Consider the following 22,500-nt stretch of genomic DNA (forward strand, 5'->3'; position numbering starts at 1 on the left):
AACAAATATTTATCAGTCAGCCATAACTTCCTTATAGCTAGAATCCAAGACAAAGATCCAAGGATTACTGGATTACTATCTGGGTCAGTATCCAACATGCTACTACGCAGTAACTGCTCTTCACAATAATGAAGAACAAGACATGCTGCTTGATTTTCCTTGCAAAGTCTACCCTGCCATAAAGAAGTAGAAATGGAAACTAAGACTAATCTTTTATGTCTCGCTGTTGCAACATTTCCAGCAGACACCTGAGGCTTAGAACATCCTATGGGAAGCTAAGGTCATGCAGTATCTACCTCAGCATAGAAGGTACTAAATTTGAATATACCTGTTAGGACCCACAGGCAACAAGGTGCTTCAATCGGCTAAGCTTAACTGTATTTGTTCTTGTTTGTTTGGGAGACAGGTTGCACGGGAACACAGAGACATTTAGCAATGATTTCAAATGCTTTTCAGTGATAAAAAAGTGTCTTCTTTAATAAAGAGAAAAAAACATTCATCCTTTTTTATGACATTGCATCTGACTATGTGCCTTGGAAATTAAGGGACTTTTGATAAGTTTTATTTATTTTGTATCTTTTCTCAAGTATTTATAAGTGCTGAAGAGAACTTTGGAGCTCCATTTAAGCTTCAAATTCCATATTTTCTCTTCACAATTGTGGCAAAGTTTTTGATGGAAATTTTCAAGATTTTTAATCATGATATAGTATCATATTCGTCACATACTGTAAACAGTATTATTACAATATTCTGTCCCCCATGTAGCTCCCTAGTCACTGAATGTTGTTCATTGGTATGTTGAGCAGATTCCTTCATTGCTATGTTTGTCTTTGTGTATTTAAAAAAAAAAATCTGACTTCAGATCTTTTATTTTTTTACCAAATTAGTTCAGTTCTGTTAGCGTGCTGTCCCAGATGTATTTATTACATTTCTGGGGTTGGAGTGCAGCCACTGTGCAAACAGGGAGGATAACAAGAAATGTCCATTAAAACGCATTACAGGTTAAGATACTAGTTTCTCTTGTGGTGTAATTTGAGTATTAAGGACTTTTTTTTTTTTCTTGTATGGACAGTTCAAAGATTATTTTGATGATCAGTCTGTGGAATTAATACCTTAGAAGACTAATGAGGACATAAAAATGTTCATTTATTCAACTACACTTTCATCCAGATCAACAGTAAATCAAGACCAAAATCAAGCACTCCAGTCATCAGTCATCCATTAGAAACAAACAGAACCATAGGCTTTTCTACCAGTACCTTAAGAGCACCAGCTTCCTGAAAATATTGCCATACAAACACGTCTTTCTGGAAGTATAACCACAAATAAAAACACATAGGCTCTTGAAGCTGAAATTTAGAATTTGTTTTTTGAAATCAAAGATGGGGCAAAATTAAGGCATGTTGGATAGAGATGTAATCGATCTTCCATGTCTACTATCTTATTAATGTTCTGAGGAGTAAGCAACTATACAAAATATCTATGAAAACCAAAAATGGCCTGATCAGTTTGTTTGTTGTTGTTTTACCATATTCAAAATGGGATTTGAACACCCAATTTTATAAATTGCTCAATGTATTCTTATCTCAAAGACTTTTATCATACATAAAGAGCAAAATATTGGGATTGGTATGTTGTATTATGCAACTAATATGAAAATGTGTGTTCTTAAATAGATACATATTAAAATATTTTTATCTGCAAAATTGTGCCACCCATTTATTATACAAGGGGAACAGTGTAATAATGTATATTCCCATGTGAAGTGCTGAGTATTTAAACAAATTCTGAAGTATTTATGCATTGTGTCTTTTCATTAATAAGTGTGCTATTCAAATAGTCTAAGAACACGTTATAGCTTACAGACTTCTGACGAAAACTACTACATAACTGGAATTTGTGTTCTAAGATGAGTATAGCTCCTTGATGGCCCAATCTTTGGTTCAGAACTAGCCAGCATATTTATTAATGACCTAGAGGACACAGAGGATGATCTTAAAAAAAAAAAAAAACAAAAAAACTTTTTGTAATGCAAGGACATCAGTGAAGACGATGAGATGTCAAATATGTGGTAAATGGAGAAAATCCAGGTAGAGGTTTAGAACATACTGTTCTATGAAGACAGGCTAAAAAAAAGGATGTCTTAGGCTATAGCAAGAACAAATCAAATGTCGGAATTAGAAATTAGCACAGACAGCGAAGCACTGGTTGCCTGGGGAGCCTTGGAGTCCCCATCCTTAGGGGCCTTTATGAACAGGTTAGACACAGTGAGCAATTGAGTTCAGTCCTTGCTAACTCTTCAGTAGGATAAAGGGATGATAAGGTAATCACTTAGCAATGTATTATTACTGTGTCATGTTGGAAAGGCTGCATCAGAATAGCTGTCTTGTATTAAAGAAGTGCCAACAACCTGTATCTCCACCAGAGTTCAAAATACTTAAAATACTTACAATACTGCATAACAGGAAGAGAAGTTACTGCTACTGTCCATAGCAGTAACAGAAAAGTATGGCGATTCTAAATTATTTCAAAAAGCTTTTTGATGAAGACATAAATAAATGAGCAGAGTCATTTCCATAGGTCACCTCCTTTAAAACTGGTGAATCTACTGTTATAAGAGAAATTTTTGTACCCCAGCACTTTCTTTAATACTTAAAAAGATCTGTCACCGAGTTTAGTTTTGAAAGATTCCAATAAGTTGCAGAGCTTCAGAATACATCTTCCTCACTCATAATTCGAAGAACGTGATGTCTCTCTGTCTTTGTGACTGCCTCAAACATTCACTCTTGCGCATGCCATTAAGGCTTTCAGCATGCCTTACAGCTTTACACAGATTTCTGCTCTCCCCTTTTGAAACTGGCAAACTACAACTTCCAGTTCTCGTGTTCTCAGATGCATACTATATCCTTAAGGACACTATAATTTACAGCATTTAACTGGAACAACCGCCAGGTGCCAAGAGACAGGTAACAGTTGCTGGACACTTACAAGGGCCTCATCAAGACTATCTGTAGACTGCCAGAGAAGAGCTTTCAGGCTTCAAAGGAAAAAGATAACAGGAAGCTGATGGATAAATATCTTCTAAGAAGGATTGTATAAAGTAACTCCCAAATATTTAGAGACAAAGCCAAATTCCTAAAGCCCACAATGAGTCATGTGATAAGTGTCTTTTGAATTTTGCACAAGATTAACCTGATCCTGCCTTGGGAAAACTTGTACAGTGTTATAGCTACTAAAATCCTGCTAAAATCTAGGCAATAGCAACAAAACAAATGTTACATTCAACTTTTAAATGTTACAATGCATGCTGTTGCTGACAAGAAAACAACCAGATCCTATAACCAAGAACATGATTTCTTAATTAAATTGAGTTAAACTGGTGTCAACAAGAAGAAAAGATACTTGATACAATATTTTCAATTATGGATAGCATGTTTTCTACAGAGGTTTCACATCACATCAGTTTTAATGCAAGGGGAAACAAACACCAGCAAAACAGCAGTGAGAACACAGGGCAGCAAAATACAAATGATTACAGTAAACAAGGTTGTATTATGGTAGTAGAAATCCATGTGCTTATCCCAGGCTTTGAACAGAAAACATAACTTTCCATTGGAAAAAATACAAAATCAGAAAACGCCTTTTGTAACAATCAGTACTGAGTTACCACAGCAAACCTGAGCACTCTACCAAAACAGAGATATAACAATTTTAGTTTCCTTGTATTTCTTTCATCCCATTCTATGGGATGGAAAACAATTATTTTATTGCTCATGTGTATGAAATGGAAAGGGGTTCAGCGTTTGATTCTGAAAGCAGCCAGGGAAGTGAGTACTACAACCACTTCAGACTTCTCAGTGGAACAAATTCTACAGGTTATCTCTGGGTCTTCTGAACATTGTTGACAACCCAAAATCTTTAATGTTATGCTAGAATCGTTTAAAGGAAAGTACTGTGGGAAGTCATGATCGAGAGAGATGCGGTCTCTCAGACACTTAAGTCAATGTAACGACAGGCATTGAAAAGACTTTGTCCTTGGCTTTGTATTGAAGAGGTGGCAGATGTTGAGAGAGAAAAGTTAACTAGCTCAATGGGTCTAGTCTGAGCTTTGTAGCCATATACTTATGGTCTGTAGCAAGCCATGTAATTTTTAAAGACATTTCAGTGAATTTCTATTCCATGGAAGGGTTGCAATAATCAGTCTAAAATCATTAAAGGGTGATTTATTTTACTTAGTTTTAATTATGTTGCAAATGGAGGTATTTTGTATTGCTATAGTGACCTAGGCAGCCAGTAACACCAGGGAGTTTCTTCCTCTGGTATGCACTGGCATAAAGGACAATAAATTAGATTATGTCTTCAAGTCTCTCAGAGGCTTATTTAACTTCTCTTTCAGACCTACTAGTTTTTTTTAAAGCTATCTTTATAGACTTTTCTTAAACAAAAACCACCAAATATTATTTGGAGAAATAATAATCACTATATGTAGTAAATGTAGTAAACAAAAAAGAAACAGAACAGTTGTTTTCTCTAGAAGATCTGGACCAGTATTTCCTCAGAGAAAGCTGCATCTCATCTCGCTAGTACCATCTCTAGGTCTGCAGAATACCCTGTAGCACTCTAAAAAGAAAAACCCTCCTTTCCAATCCAATGTTTCTGAACTTGAATTCTTATATTTTGCTTCAACAGGCAAAAGGAGACAAATCCTTAAATCCTACAGTATTTTCAACGTATCTACTTCTATTCAATACATTTGTCTCTTTACAATTTCATGCTATTATAAAAAGTTTATTATTTTTCTTAAGAAGTGAGCTGTTTATTGTCGTGAATACGTACAACCATTTAGGGAGATACTAATCCAAATATTGAAAAAGGAAAAAAAGCATATTAGATGAGTAATTAAATACAAGTTCAGTAATGCTACAGCTGTCACAGAATCCATTATTATTTTTCCTTGAACATCAGGAATCACTTTCTCTATGTATTTATCACATATACTGAAACACTGAAGTGCTATTATGTCTACATAAAATAATGCCTATATACTAATCTCTAGCTTCAAGTAAGAAAGGGAGGATGGTCCTATTGTCATGTCTCCCTGTCAGGCAGCTATGGGTGCACTACCTCACTTCACTAAGGATGAAGCGAAGATACAATATACCGGAAACTATGTACTGGAAGCTAAATACCTTCAAAATATACTTCTTTCCATATCTATTATCTTATTCATTATTAAGAAATTCAAGTCTACCGTGGTGGAATTTCAAGTTGAACTGACTTGGTATTAAGATGGAAAAGAGGGGCAATGGCCATAGCTGGCAGCATGGCAGGCACGACTGCAGACTCTTACAGCAGATATAAGTGCATTGGAACAACTAGTTAAGCCACTAAAGTATGTCATTTTTAGTTCATCACTGGAGAGACAGCGTAAGACAGAATTAATGATCTATGGTCTACAAGGTGCCTCTGGCACATCAAGGTGTAGGAGCAAGTAAGAATGAATTTGGATAAATCTACTACTGCCTTTAAAACTTGTACAACTAAAGACCTGCTTTCCCATTTATATTAGGCATTGGTGAAATCTTATCAGTCACTATAAATTAATCTACAGTTCTTCATGCTTTCCCCTCGATTATTTTAAAATAAAAGGCTGGTAAGTCCTGTTAGGACTTACCCCATCATTACCGACTGCACAAAACTGGTCCTGTACACACAACTTTTCTTTTGTGATATTCTAAGAAGATGTAAACTCAGTTGTTGCTGACATTTGTAACATCCATCTCTTCAATAAACACCTGATATGACTCTACTGGTGTCTGTAACACAAAACCCAAAGCACCTTTCTCTTTGAGCTTGGTTGCTAATAAGACTGGTTGCTTCTTCTCAGTGTGTGTGTGTGTGTTTTTATGAAGATATACTCACTTTAAGATCACAGGATAGTTAGGTCAGAAGGGGCATCAGAATATCTCTGCGTTAACCTCCTGCCAAAGACGACACAGCTTTTTGGTCAAGACCAGTTTGCTCAGGGCTTTACCCATTTGGGTCTTGAAAACTTCCAAGGATGGGCTGGAGACTATACAACGTCTCTGGCAACCACCCTACTGACTAACTGTTCTTGTGAGGAAAGGGTTCTCTTTACATCCAGTCTGAATATCTCATTTTAACTTACGCCCATGTCTGTCAGCCTACCATCATGCACCACAGTAATGAGCCTGGCTCCATCCTCTTGCTAATTTCCCAGTAGGTACTGATGATCAGGTCCACCCCAAAGCTGTCTTTTCTCCAGGGTGGTCAAGGTCAGCTCCCTCAGCATCTCATAGAGCAAGTGCTGCTGGTACCAACTACCTTGGTGGTATTAAGACACTTGAGTTATATAATATCTTTTTTTCCCCACATTTGAGATACCAAAACCAGGGACAGTATTCCAGATGTGATCTAACAAGTGCTGAGCAGGGGGAGATAATCATTTCCCTCAGTCTATTAGCTCTCTACTGCTCTTAATACATCCCAGGATGCTGCTGATCTTTTCAGCTGCTAGGTATCTATGCTGATTCACACTCAGCTTGCTCTTTGCCTACATCCCCAGGTCCTTCTCATCAGAGCTGCTCCCCAGCCAGGCAATCCCAGCGTCCATCACTAGGGAATCTTCTTTTCTGAGTGCAGGGCTTAGCATTTCCTGAAGTTTCTCTTGGCCAAGTCCTTCAACTCATCCAGGTTCCTATGAACTGCTATCCTATCCTCGCAAGTATCCTTTGTTCGCCCCAATTTATGTTATCTTCAAATTTGATGAGAGAACAGTCCATCCTCTAGAACATCAATAAAGCTGTTAACAGGATAGGTCCCAGCATATTCTTATATTCCAGAAGAAATAAAGACAATCATATGCTACCCAGGTGTGGAAAATGGAAGACCAGAGTAAAAGGCAAGAACAATTACTAATTAGTGAAGATCTAGCATGAATACAGAAGAGAAAAGTTCCTCTGAGTACTTACACATCTCAAATATCAGAGGGAGGAGGACAGCAGGAAGATACTAGTTATCTGGAAATGTGAAGTGACCACATGGTACTATTTTAAAGAGAAGAATATGCCACAAGCAGTATAGAGTGTCTGAAATGGAGGTAAAAACAATTAAGACAACAATACCAAAACCCCACAAAGAAAAGGTTTATTTTACCTGTACCTTTTGGATTTCACTGGAATATAAAGAGCAGAAAATATTAAGACATTACACTTCTATTACAGGAAAAAAAAATCACCTAGAAACTTACTGGCTGAGAAGACATTGCCAATAAGTTCTGCCACAACCAAGAAAATATCTTCTTGCTCGTATGCTACAGACAAAAAGGTTCCAGATTTCAACTTTAGCAATTTTGCTAATACTGTAGACTGCTAAGACTTCATAAGATATTTGAAAATTTGTACAAAGATTCCAGATCTGAGAGCTCCTTATTTGGAGAAAAAGATTTTAATGAACTAAAATTGAGAAATGTGGCTGTAAACAGTCACAAGAAATATCAGATGGAGATTAGGAGTGACTGAAGGCAGAATAAGAAATGAGGAAAAGCCACAGATATGAAGAAAAATGATTTCTTGGAATGAAATCCAGCTCTCATTTAAGTCAACAGCAAAATTCCCCTTGACTTCATTAGGGTCAAGATTTCACTTGTGAAGTTTACTCACACCAGATGTAAGTGAAACATGCAATGCATCTGACAGAATGCTCGTGGAGAAGAGGGAATAACCAAAGGTGATACACATTTTGAAACACGTATTTTTCTTCCATGCAAATGAGGTGGAATAACAAGTATATATAAGGCCACTAATTCTACTTGCCCTTAGAGGGCTCTGAGTGCAATACAACAATAAACAAGGAGATCTGATTGATATATTTTTACTAGAAAATTCTCATGAGAAATCTCAAAAATCTCTTACTAAAATTAGAGATAAAATTCTGCCAATAATAAAAAGAAAAGATAAAAGAAGAACAAAAGATTATTTCACAACATGGAAGTAGGTTAACAGTGAGAATTCTCTAAGATCCTACATTTGATTTATGTTTTTAATATAATTATTAATATCAAAGTAGATAAACAGAAGTAACAAAATAATACATTAGTCATAGACAAAAGTGTGAGAAAACTAAGAAAGTTGACAATCCATGGCAGATCAATCTATTGTTGACAAATACAATTAAAAATATACTACCTATACGTATCTATTTACTGTAAGTGCTCAGGAAATGTGTTGTTAGGAATTCTTCAGTGACACCTCTTCTGAAGAAGTCCAATGCCAGTACGTTTACACTAACTGGGAGAGAATAATGACAGTGAAAATATGTATCATAGAACAGCTCAAGTTGGAAGGGACCTCAAAGATCACCTAGTTTCAACACCCCTACCACAGGCAGGGATGCCACCCATTAGACCAGATTGCTCGGGGCCTCATCTAACCTGGTCTTCAACACCTCCAGGGATGGGGCATCCACAACCTTTCTGGGCAACCTGTTCCAGGGCCTCACCACCCTCTGCGTGAAAAATTACCTCCTAACCTCTAATCTAAATCTCCCTTCTTTTATTTTAAAACCCCTTGTCCTGTCATTATCTCATTGGTCAAAGTGTCACTCTCCATCTTTTTTATAAGCCCCCTTTAAGTACTGAATGAAACATGCTTATATAGTTATACCAGGCCATCACTTCAACTAGTATATTCAAGGTAGTTGATTACCTGTTAGCTATTACTCATCTCAAAAGCAAGAAAGAACAACAAAAGTGACCTGTGGCATGGTATACATTTCCGTAGAAGGAAACGCTAAATAATTATAAGAGTGCTTTGATACGATTTAATTTATCTGCCACTACAGTCAACACAGAAAAATCAACAGCTTGGAAACATGAGTAGAAGTGATATACTAGAAATATGGAAATAGGTAAAATACAGGAAAAAAAGCAAATGTTCATACTTTATCCTTACACATAATTAAGGGTCAACTGATTTAATATGGCATCTTTCATGATCACTTTATCACTACAATTATCCCACTACTAATTTCTTCTCATGATAAAAAAAGCACAAGGCTACCACTAAAAAAAAAAAAGTGAGAATCCTCAGTAAGTTATACAGCTCATTGGGACAACATTATTTAATAGAATTAAAATATACAAGCATTTAAGAATTATGACATGCCATTTACCATTACTCTATAGGAAAATATTCTAACAGATACTGACCCTCATACCACAGAAGCAAACCAGCCATTAATTCACAGAGATTATAAGCAAACCTCTCCTTTTTCCTTTCTATATCACAGCACTTCCCAACTCAGGGGCGATTTTGTGCTGCTTATCTACAAAATATACCAATAAATTTGTTCCTAAAATGGTTGTAGACAGTGTTCTGGCACATCTTTCTCTATCGGTTTGGCTCTGCACAACCGCATCAAAATGCAAACTGGTTCACTTAAATTAGAGACATAAAATTTGTGGTTTCTATTCTAAGCAAAATTAAAAAACAGATATTGGTGGCAAATGAGAATGAAAAGGCAAACATGTAAAACAAGCTTTTGAAGAATTTCAGCTTTATAATAATGAATCAGATTTGAAAAAAGTTGAAAATTTAAAAAGCAAAGCCTCATATGACCTCACACTTCCTTTAAAAAAAATAGCTTTGTAAAAATAAATTTGTAGAGAATAAAAAACTTAAGTTACTGATAGATTTGTTGATGCCCACATGACAATTTCCCTTTAAGGAAAAAAAAGCCAACAAAAAACCCTAGATAACTGATTAAAAATTGTTAATGAAATTGATAATAAATTAATTAGGTCTTTAAAAATAATGAAAATAAAAAATAAAATAACACACATATATATATACTTAAACTTGACAAGAAAATGCCAAGGTAATAAATAAGGATACCTGATCTGCACTTATATATTATCAGCTATGAATGCTAATAATACTAACTGCAAAAATAATCATACAAAATCTTTGCTTTTACTGCAGTGAAAGAAAGGATCTTACCGAAAAACTGATATTAGCAATATATTTTCTTTCCATTTCAAATGCAACTCAAAACTCATGCACAATTAGCCTTTACAGGATCAGAATTTTTAGGAAGCAAGTTCTGATTAAGAAGATGACCTTAATATATATTTTCTGATTCTAATGACTGTGACCAAAATTCTCAGCTTTGCCTTTGGCTTGCTTCCTTTGGTGCCTAAATAAATGCATCTGCTCTGTAATAGAACCACAAAAAGTAGAAACTTGACTAGAATTTACCTTAAGGCATAGGCCTCTAATGTCTTTCAAGAACTCCACTGTGTGCGGTTCAAACGTCAAAAGTTAACATGCTAAACAAAGAAAAGGATTAGGAAAAAAGAACATAGAAATTTTTAAGATAAAATTGGAAGGAAAATGATGAAATACTAGAAACGTGAGTGTTCGAATTTTTGGAGGAGTTGTTGAACAACAATCCAAGAAGAGCAGGCTTGATAACAACAAATTGTAAGAAAAGAAGTTACATATCTGCCATGTAGTATCTAATGGTTGTGAAGTTTTAAGTTTTTGTGTAAAGTATACATTTTTTACCAGCAACAACTAAATATCTGTTATTCACGGATTAGAGCAGGCAAGTGTTCTCTATGTAAAATCTGGAGGACTATTCAGTGAACCACGAAAAGAATTTGAACTGTACTATGTTTTTTTTTTTTTTTTTTTTTTTTAATATATCTTAACATACATATAGCCTATATAAAACTTCCAACACCCTTTTGTGAGTTTTTATAAGCTAAACCATGTTTTTCCACAGTGCAACCTGAAAATTTTGTTATGAAGCAGCAACAAGGGATTAAGTAGCATTACACTTGTAGCTAGGCCTGGTACCATTTACTTTATGGACAGTGTTCATCAAAAATCTTAATTCACAAGTATGCTTGATGATAATTCTTTCAGCAGGGTGTTACCAGAATGATTCCTTCTCATATATTAAGTTTATTGAAGATTTTTTTTTCCTTCAGTGTTTAAGAGCTAGGACTTGAACTGAAACTAGCTTTGCCTTCCAGGACAACTCTGGAGAATGGCCATCTCTTCTGCTTGCTTTTTGCAAAATAACTTATGACAGCATTTAACAAGTACGTCTGCATGTCACACTCAGCAGGGACAAATGGGTCAAACTTACCTATGTAGGACTGTCTTCACTGCCCTAGCTGACATTTCTCACGTTAGTTCAATCTTATGCTCACTATATATTTTTCTGTAAGGCCAAGGTTCATTCAGTCTTAAAACTAGGAGTGCTTAAAGATACTTAACTATGACAGCTCTTCCAAATTACAAAGTAAATGGACTCAGTCAGTCTCAGCCAGCCTCTAGTAAGAAATGGCATACCTGAAAAAAAACACCTTATTTTTCACATACATCATAAGAATAAAATAAAAGGTTGGAAGACCTCAAAAGGTCATATTGTCTTTCCATCCCCTTCCTGTAACCCAAAACAGAATCATTTATACCTAAAACACTTCTCACAGATGCTTCTCTGATTTATTCCCAGAAGCCTATAGTATCAGTCTCCCTGTGCTAGTATACATATTGGCACTTCTCTATCCTACAGTCAGAAAGGTTTGTTGTTTTCTGGTGGCTAGCCTACATCTTCCTTGCTGAAATGTTAATCAATTACTTCTTGCCCTACTCCTAACAGAAAAGTTCATTCCCATCTTCCCTACAACAGCTTTCTGAAGACTTATTTCCCCATTCAGTTTCTCTCTTCTCAACTAATAAACCTATTTTTAGTCCCTCCTTGGTCTTCAGCAAAGGCCAATCTCTCTACTAAATTAGCACAGCAAAGGAGTGGGGAGAACGGTATACAGATAGATGGCAAGGATTGCCCACTGATCTCATCATCTCTTGAAGAACAAAGGTAGGCTGAGCCCACAAATAAGACCCAAGACGATGTGTCATCATCTTAAGAGCCTGATGCCTCACTTGCCCCCATGCTTCTGCTGTTTGAGATTTGCCACAGTTACAGCCTTCTTCTGACAATCTACCTATATTCTTTTAGAGTCACATGAGAATCAGGATCTACACTGACTAGTCACCCTGACTATAAGAAATGAGTTGTCTTTGACTATTTTTATTCCCATGGTTGGTTATTTTTGTTTGGGTGTTTTTTGTTTTGTTTTTAATATATCCATCGTGCCTTTTTTGAAGTTTGTTGTCCACAGCGGTCCCTTAGAGGTCTTAACAAAAGAACTGGGTGGAGGATAGAGATTACTTTTACACACAACATTCCTTTTAAGTACGCTTTCACAACCACATACTTTTGTCAACATACATTCAGCTGGTCATCAGCTACAATTTTAAGAGTCTTTACTTAAGAATGACTGCTATACCAGTCATCACCACCTCATAATTACACTAGCGATTGTTCTTACATGTAATGCTTCAAGCTTATTTTATTTTTTTTTCAAAGCATTTCACCACATTTCTAACAACACGTGAATGCTAATCACACCTCCCATTTTTATGCAATTACATATTTAAGATTTGGATGTGAAGAGCAACACATCTGAAGAATATGTTATATCCACGTGGCCTCAGCAGGAAAACACAAATAAATTCTGCCTGCAGACTGAGCTGATTAGGAGATATCTGAGTTATCAAGGGGCCTATATTAATATATCCTCCCTCTTACCTATGCTTACTTTGGCCTATGCTTAATGCAGATTTCTGCTTCAAAGAGGAGTATGTTCCAGCCTAACGTAGTATATACAGTGCATTACATTGTTCATTACTACATCTACGAATATCTAACTACAAAATAAAATTATATTTTAAATTGTACTTCTAGCAAGTCCAGGTGGATAGAAAAAGAACAATTTGTTTAAACAAGGATAAAACAACCTTCATAGTAACAGACCAAACACTACTTGATGGGTGCTCATCTGAAGGCAATTTCACTGTTACCAGTCATGGTTTCACTATAAGTACATGAAACCAAAAGGTCAGTCTAATGCCAACTGGCATTGTGTCAAAGACTTCTCTAAACAAAGCAAGATGCTATTCTAAATGAGGACAGTGGTGTAAGAGCAGTGTAAGTAATATACAGCTTCTATTCAAACTGTATCTGAAGATGTTTTTCAAAAATTAAACAATTCAATTATTACCTGGAGACTGCAAGAGATGAGGCAGGGATTTGAAAATCCTTTTTGTTTTGCCTTTGTACAGACCTTACCACAACAGCATACCCAGCCTATCCTTTAATACTGTACTGTAAAAATAAACCACAATGGTTGAGCTAAATTTAGCTAAAATGTTTTTCCCCCATAAAGACAGAAAGAAGAAACATTATATGCAACTATGTCTGGAATACTTCAAACAACTCAGTTACCACCTGTGCATGAAAATAAATCCAAACAGTAGTTTTACTGAACAGCCCCTAGAAAGATAACGAGAATGAACAGCCTACCATATCAGAAAAAGCCTACATGGCCTACCAAAATGAAGACTCAAAGTTCAGCGTGCTCACTATAACACACTTAAATAAACAGCAGGAGTGAGAAAGACTATATAAGGTAGAATGTATACCAGTAAAACTAAATTGGAATATATTTGGAAATGGGAATATGGCTTACCATCAAAGGAATGAAGTTCTGTAATGGCTTTCGAATTTGAGATGAACTATGATAAATTTAGGAGGAAATTGTATGACATGGTTGCACACAACATGAGTCTTATTTCCTGTGTTCTTAGAACAGGAGAAGATAAAAGCTCAGAGAACACTTTTCAGCAGTGATGACTGATAATGCCAAATTTGCAAGGAAACAAGAAAAGGGGGGGAAATAGGGAATGAATAAAAAAGTTGGGGGAAGCCCCTAATTACTAAGAGTACTACTATCACAACGTAACACTGCAAAGAAACATTTCCCCTTATCCATCTTAACCACAAGCTTATGGATGTCTTTGAAAAGGGTTAGTGAGAGGCAGTGATCATACAAAGGCTGTGTAACATCATTAAACTGCTATTAATAGATACAGTGGAACAAATGAACTTGATAAGTCCGGGTAAAGGAGGAATACTACTGGGTTTGTTCGGCCTAATTTAAGAAATACATTTAATATTGTTATTTAGTTGGGAAAAACAATTGGAAGGCCTGAAGAATATTACAACTATAATCCTTTGAGAAATTGTATAAGGGTCAGTGTGTTATACATATGCATTCCCAGCAGTGTTTTAAATCGCAGACTGCTGTTAGATGCCAAAATCACATTTTCCCAACTGAACTTTGCCAGAACACTGTGAACACTGATTTTGTATATGGACTTTACTAGGTTATATGGACTTTACTAGGTATAATCATACCTTTAGTTATCTTGAGATTTGATTATTTTAACGGGCTCTACACAAGGGATTTCACGCTGAGATAGTCTTTCTATAAACTCTTTAAAAAAAGATTGTATAGAAAATTTTAGTCTTAAGATCTGTGTTAAAAGAGTTTTCTACAAATGCTAATGACTAAATAACTGCCAAATAATAACCCTTACCCAGCATAATGTCCCAGATTTTTCAGTGAATCTCTGCCTGAATGTATGGATCATTATATAAAACCCTATTAAACTACTGGTATAAACATTACCAATTGGCTATAATTGTATGTTTTTATTTGACTGTTTACACGATACTTAAGTGTAAAGATACAATTTGGACACGTACCTACAAAAATTATTTAGAAGGTCTACTTTTAAAAAGTTTGGCTTATAACATTATTCTAAACCCAAATGCAAAGTGGATAAAATCGAAAACCATGCACACGGTTTTAGAAATACACTGTTAATGGCACTACCATCTCAGCTTTTGTGTTGTACTTCAGCAGGAATCTCTTATGAACTAAATTCAAGTGTGTTACAGAACCATATCAGTGACAGATTTAGGTGCACAACTGTACAGCTTCTAACATTTTTAACATCTGTAGCAATATTTAAGATGCACCCTTTTCTTATACATACTTGTTATGTGAAAAGCATAAATACCTTGTCCATCCATACACTGAGAATTTATGACAGCAGGGCCACAAAGTTTTCAGCAATACAGCTTCCAAAAAGAGTCTGTGAAACCCCGCAGGAGCCTACAAACTTCTACAAGCTAAGCTTTGGGGATCTGACACTTTTCAGCTGAAGGCACTGTATCTCTGGAGTGATCTTTTTGTCAAGAGCATTGGGAATGAACTGTAAAAGCGCAACAATTGGGGTTGGAATAATATAAAGAAGAAATAGCAACTACTGATCCAAAGTAAGACATGTAACATTTAAGAAGCTAAAGAGGAAATGATAAAGGACTGGAACATCGGTCTTGAAAGATAAGAGAATTGATGAACCAAAGCAAAATGTAGAGGAAAAATGGATTGAAAAGTAAAGTAATGCAAAATCAAAAAATAGGAGAATATAAATATTTAGGAAAATGTTCATGTGAAAAGCTATGTCAATTGGAATTATGAAAAATATTATTAATCAGAACATCTTTACTTATTTTTCCATTAGGACCTACATACAATTGGCTCTGTACAAATAGCAGGAGGCACAGTCACAACTCAGGAGTTCACTGTCTTATGATCCGTAAAATCAGTAAAGATTAAAAAAACTAAATGGTAAGAAAACAATATGAGAAAGCGTTGAATTGCTGGACTTGCCTGTCACTTTCACTTGCTTTGTAGTGCTAGGCAAAGCCAAAATTATTCCATTGCTTATTCTTACAATGGAACTTCTTTCAATGGGAATATGCTCAGACAAAAGCTGTAACCTTTATGATCCTATGCTTCTTAGCTCTTACTCTTTCCACTTAAAAAAATAAAAATCAGTTGTTGCAAAGTCTTTCCCCATTATCTTCCTTAAGATTCATAAATAAATAAAAATGTGTTTAATTAAGCAGGTGTTAAAATGTCATGTGATTAAGTGAGGCCTTTTTGATGAACAAGGATACTCAGAAACACTGCAATTGCTACTACATTCGTTGGCTCCATTACATGCTTCTCACCTATTTAATAATGCTTATATTCCTGTTAACTGATGTGTTTTGAGAGTTTATTTTCCTCTACTTCTTATGTAAGTCAAGTGTTATACAATGAAGAAGAGATTTGGATCATAGCAGTGTCCTAGAACAGAACAAGCCTCCAAGGTAAATGCAAAGAGATCATGAAGTGGGACAATGTAACGATACCACTCCCCTCTCCCCCCTCTCCCCTCCCTCCCCCCCCCCCCCCCAAAAAAAAAAAAAAAGGAAAGGAAAGTAGGAAAGACAGAGGACTGGAACATTATGAAGTTAAAGAAACAAGGGAATGAAAGGGATTAAAACTGGAATGATAGGTAACCTACTGTAAGTGGTGTGAAAGCTTAACAGTAGGGGACTGGAATAATCAGATATGGGAACAACCTGACAATGGAATGCTTTCAAACTGAAGGACCTCAAAAGTAAATGATCTTAGAGTAGAATAATCATATTTGCCTCTGGGAATAAAATTTAAAGATAAAAAAGTATGAACAAAAATAACAAGTTTGATGATTATGTAGATAGAACTGCAAAGAGAAATGATCCATTCAGGGCAGGAGTGGGAAAGGTAAAGCAGAAAGGTTGGGAACGACAGCAGAATACAAAGGAAAAGGTGACTGAAACCACAGATGGCTGGAACTCATCTCTTCAGAGACAGAACTGAAGATGAACGATGGCACTGGATAAGTTCATTTTTCTAATTCATCTCAGATTGACTATTACTCTTGTTTATTTGGACAATATTTATTCTTTCTCACAAGAACGTGATGTAACATTTTCTAAAAACAGCTTTAAAGATCATGGGATGTATGTGTGTCCTGACATTTGGCTTCAAATACTTCCAGTCTTACAGAGCTCACTCAGTAACATAATAGTCATATGAGGTTATATGAACTCATATTTTAACAAGTAACTTTCTCAAGACTTACTTTTGCTTTTCATTGTACTTTTAAAAAAGCGACCAACAATTATAATTCTAGAAAATAAAATGAAATCCATTACCTTCAGGATTCTGGATTTGCTGTTAAGAACTAGATTATTTTTATAATTCAATTAAGAATATAAGAGATTAGATGCATTGTCATCAGTCTACGCTCTCATACAGCATGAGCAGCAAGAAAAACATGACAACAGCCTTATTCCACAAAACCTCACCAGGATATTTAACTTCCCTATCTCCTTCGTTAACTCCTCTTATTAAATGAGCTGCAGTGAATTGTAACAGAATGGCATAACCACCTTATTGCTTCCTATGTTGAGACTACATTTTCCTCCGTCTACAATTTTCCATGTTTTCCGATTACTATTTTTTTCCTGCCATCAGCTTTGCAGTTTACTTTTTTTTTTCCCCACCAAATTTATACAGTTAAGTAAAAAGGAATTTCACGTGATGCATTTGCCAAAACATAAACACATGGACAACAGATGCTTTAAGTGCCCTATAATTCTGGTCCATACCAAATGCTTTAAAAAAAAATAAAGAAACAGTCTTAGGTATTGATTTCAACGAAAAGAACACTGTTCAGCACTGATTTTTGACAATTGCTATTAGAGGAAATTGGAATTTTGAACAGTACATGTCCACAATAAGTAAAGCATTTCCTCATTGAAGATTTATCCCTCAGTGAAGAATGGAGCACTTGATGTCCACATCAACCTACCAGAAACTGGATTTGAAGAATAATCACAGACAGAACTTTGATTTCTTTTGAAAGACAGAAATTAAATCTAGGATTTGAGATCCCACCAGTGATATGCTGCACATGGGATCGTGGAATCATCTTTCATCAGACTAGAAATGGAAACTGGGAAGCACGCAGCATAAGATTTCTGATGCTTTACATAATTATTAACTCATGAGATATTCTAACTACCAAGCCATAGTTATACTGATCACCTAAAAGTTACCTCAGTATTTAAGTGTTCAAGAAGTATAAGAAGTAGAGCAGATTATATATCATTAACCAAGGCAAGAACTGGAAAGCTTTTAAAGTGCCACTGCCCTAAATATACTGTCTGGGATTCACTACACTTAACCATTTGAATGTTAACATTTAGTTGAATTTATATTCCTACTGTTTTTCTCTAGTCAATGACCAGGGACTATTTTCTAAGTAAGCAGATTCACCCACCTATGTTAGACATCCATACACAGATGGATAAGTTGATTACTGTAATTGCTCTCACTACACTGTTTTTGAAAATCAAATGTAAAGGACCAGGTCCAAATCCAAAGATTCGAACAACTTTCTTCTCTTTCTGACTGCAAGTAGCTAAGGTATTATACAGTAATAGAAAACAATTTCTTTGATATGTTCTCATGTTCAAAGCACAGATACACTGACTACTGAACATGCAAATGCAATTTTTATTATGTATATAAAATTTAATTTATCAAACTAAAAAATATAAACATACCAAAATGAGAAATTTCCACTGGTATATATTTATCTGGTAAAACTAAATTCAATATTCAATATAGAATATTCAATATAGAATTCATTTCTAACAACTATATGCATAACTTACATAGGTACTTAGCTTTCACTCTGCCACTGGGACTCTTTGTATTTCTTGCTGATGGTCTAATACCAAATAAACATTTACCCCTTGGATCTTGATCTAGAATCCAGACCCTGCCCTTTCCCAGATGAATGCTCTGATCCCTAAATTGCACCACATCCTACTGCCTCTTCCCCTAATACCATCTCTGTCATTCCTGGCAACATTGGCAGGCAGTAACTGCTCAGCATATTCCTGGTGTCGCGACCAGTACACTTTCTTGGGAATCAGGAGACGCAGGTTAAGCCTACTTAAAGACTAATAGAGCCACCTACTTTATAGGTGAATGCACCTATAGGTGAATATCACCACCAAGAACACTCCTCCAGCAGAGAAACAGCAAGACTTCCTGGGAGAACCGTCTGGGGAAGATACAAGTGGCTGCTTGTGGCAGCAAAATACAAGTTATTTTCACTATTATTCACTAGTACTAACTATTTTTGATTTCAAGAATAAATCAGGATTATGTAATCTGTGTAGGAAATGTAAAGTTTAAAACCTCTCTTCACTTTTTGCTACATTCATTATTTATTTTACTTCTGTCGTGCTTTCCCTATGTTTTTTTTTTTCCCACTTTAAGTAACAGTACATTAGCAAAAACATGGGGCACTGCTAAACATGATCATGGAAGCAGGAAGAGGTGGTCTCTTTTTTCTTCCTCCTCTGCCTCCTGCAATAGCCCCTCCCTTCCATGACTTTTCAGAATTCCTTGCAGACTACATTCCCTTTTTCATATTCTCATCTCTTTAAGCATGGAAAAGGCAAACATTTAGCAAGTGAGTAGCACACCAGACATAGTATGCATCTTCTGGTTGACAGTTCACAGTCTCATAGAAGACCAGTAATCTTGCACTATATTTGGTGTAAGGCTTGAACAAGCATAACCTCTTTCTCCAGTAGTATCTTGGTACATTTACACCGTTACTTCAATTGAGAGCTAAGCGACATGTAGACAGTTTCAAAACAGTAACCACAACAAGTCCTGAAATTGCCAGTTTTGACAAACAACATATAGAAATGAGAGAGGAAGGCTAAAGCTCAAGTTGGGGTGTAACTCAAGGGTTTTGTTTGTTTTTACAGGCAAGAATTGCTACAATATGTACCTATAAACACAGCTATAAACGTAGCCATATCTACATAATCATATGCACAGACATCTCAGTTTATCCAGCTGAATGCCAGACAGTACACAGGATATGTAAACATCTCTGCCAAACACTTACAAAACAACTTTGATAACAAGTGTCATTCTTTTCTGTAAAGTAGCTGTTTTTAACACACATGATCTAACTCGTTTGCTCTTTAAAGTTTTATTGTCATGGCATTTTATACAGGAAGAGAGCATTAGCATACTCAGGAGAACTGCTAAAAGTAAAAGGCCTCAAGCTACCCACTGCATGGTTGATAGCATAAAGCATGGGATATAAAAACTTTTGTCTGATTGCTCACTTTACTTGTTTTAGAGTAGTGTTACTCTCAAGAGCATATATTCATGTTCTTTCTACTTCAAGTTTTATTACTTCTTTTGTATTATTTAATACATCTAAAGACACTTCCAAAAGACAAATTTTTCCATTTTGAAAAAGTAATGGTTTGGAACATGATAAAATACGTTAATGTTCACAGTGTATTATTTTCAAAGGCAAGTAGAATAAATGTGCAGTAAAACAATTAAATGCATGACAATAAACAACTCTATTTGATCATAGATATATTAACATGCCAAACATAAGAAAAACTCTAATACATTTCCCCTAAAAAAGGTCAGATCAAAATGGATTCTCCACACACCAGAGCATAAGTAAAAAGAGATTTTGGTCTCAATTACCATTACTGCTAAATATCCCACTCCAGAAATTAAAATTAACATTAAAAATGTGAAAGAGAAAATGGAATGAAAAAAAGGCAAATTGGATCATCTACTTTAAAAACAGAAAACACTATGACCATAATTGTATACACACATTAAAAATCATCCTACAGTAAACTTAAAACTAAGTCTACTTAGATATCACACTGCTAATTATTATATAAATAACCTGGGAAACAATACCTCCAAGATACATGTTTTACTATTTAGTAAACAAGAAACTGCCACATTTGACACCACTGATTAAGACCAGGCATTTCTAAAGCTTCAGACACATTTCTGAAATCCACAATACATCAATTTTTAATACTTCCACTCTCTCAGCTCCATTAAAAAGATGGTAGGGGAAAGATTTTAGAGTAATTAATGATATAGTTAGCTGCTAAATATTAATAGGAATCGTAGTCTTGCATAAAATATAACATATAAACCTTGCCAATACAGACGCACCAGTAATTAAACTTGAATATGTAATTACACTGATTTATAAGACAGGCAAAAAGTTACACTTTACTGGCTTCTATGTAAACTGTGGGCAACAGTTAAACTTTGCATTTTACGGTTTATGTAAATGGGCAATATCTCCACTACAGTTCATAAATGGTTTAGAGACTCACAGTTAAAATTACAACTAACACCAACATGCACGTTCTACATTCAATGCTTGCAAGCAAGTTGAAGAGGTTTGAAGAAAAAAAGCTTAAAACCAATCTTACTACACAGTAAATGAAGAAGTATCTAAGTGTTTTAATATAAATGTTTAGTTTCAAATACATAGTTCCAGGTGTTTCACTTACCTACGTTTCAAAGCACTTTCGAGTAATATTGGTTCTTAGACTAAGACTTTTTTTCTTGAAAGTATGCGAACTGCACTTACATGTGAGGCTGAGGAGAGCAGCCCGGACTGCTATTTCCATTACTGTCAATGTGATCCAGCGAACCATTGAGATCTTCATGGACTGCCTGCAGTAAGCCACTGGATGCGTTATTTATCAATCCTGGGTTACTAAGCAATGGTAAACTACTCTCTGCCAGTGCAGCCTAGCAAAATGAAGAACAAAAATAAAATTCTCAGTCCTCACACATACAAACCACTTCTAAATGTTCATACACATACAAATGTACACACACAAAGCAGCTCATTTTGAGTAGCTGTAGAAATGGTCAGAAGGACTTTATTCATTTTCCAGTTATTTATACATTCAGACTGTAACAGCATCTCTATTTCTGGTTTACTATTTCTCTTACATATGTTTAATTATTTTCCATTATTATTCCATGTCCTGATATTCTTAGTACTTCTTAGTTTTACATCATTTTTTGACTTAGAACTACACTTAACCCCTATGCCCTTCCACACAATGTATGGCTCCTTTGTAATGCAGGCAGCTGCTATACTTTAAAAAATGACCAGAACTTAACTCAAAATAAAAAAGTCCTGACATTTGCCTCTTCTGCATAAAAATTATATATTATAATTAAACTTTAAAGTTTTTGCCATGAGCACCATGTTCCCCAACACTATGATGTGAAATCATTTATGACAGCTTGGATAAATATTAATGCATATCCACATGCATTTGCAAGAGCTTCTATCAATCTAACATTTGCAGCAAAACTGAGTGTTCCAGATTTTGCCACAGGGTGTCCTTCTTGCTTCTTCACATCAAAAGTAGCATGAATAAGAACAAGTACTTCTTGCAGCGCTAGGTAATACAACTTACTTGGGTGATAAACCCAACTATTTAGGATGACCATAACGTTCACATAAACATAAATATAAGCTACTCCATACAATAATATAACAAGAAATAAAATACTTCACATGTAATAACATAATGTGTGAAAAAAAAGATTTTTTGTTTTTGTTTTTGTTTTTTTTTACCTGCAAGCTTGCATTAAGAGCTGCTCCATAGCCTAAGCTGGTGGGTATGTTTTTCACTAACGTTGGGCTTCTGAAAATAAACGATTTTTCAAAGTTTAAAAAACAGGCAGACATCCTGGCTGGCTCACTGGGTTAATGGATTGGTGTTTCA

General features: G+C 35.4%; 1 protein-coding gene across 8 annotated transcripts in view; it reads right to left on the bottom strand.

Moving 5' to 3' along the window:
- The window catches only part of FOXP2 (forkhead box P2), a 439,155-nt gene that overhangs the window by 7,052 nt on the left and 409,603 nt on the right, over positions 1-22,500 (bottom strand). For 7 of the 8 annotated variants that reach the window (XM_040550418.1, XM_040550425.1, XM_040550441.1 and 4 more), the window contains 2 exons: positions 22,350-22,419; positions 21,342-21,505 (listed from right to left, as the gene is read on the bottom strand). In XM_040550418.1, the coding sequence (XP_040406352.1) occupies positions 21,342-21,505; positions 22,350-22,419 (234 nt within the window). Of the gene's footprint in view, positions 1-21,341; positions 21,506-22,349; positions 22,420-22,500 lie in introns of those variants that run through there. The other variant, XM_040550454.1, reaches the window with a different exon arrangement.

Source organism: Cygnus olor, chromosome 1, assembly GCF_009769625.2.
Source record: "Cygnus olor isolate bCygOlo1 chromosome 1, bCygOlo1.pri.v2, whole genome shotgun sequence".
Lineage (NCBI taxonomy): Eukaryota > Metazoa > Chordata > Aves > Anseriformes > Anatidae > Cygnus > Cygnus olor.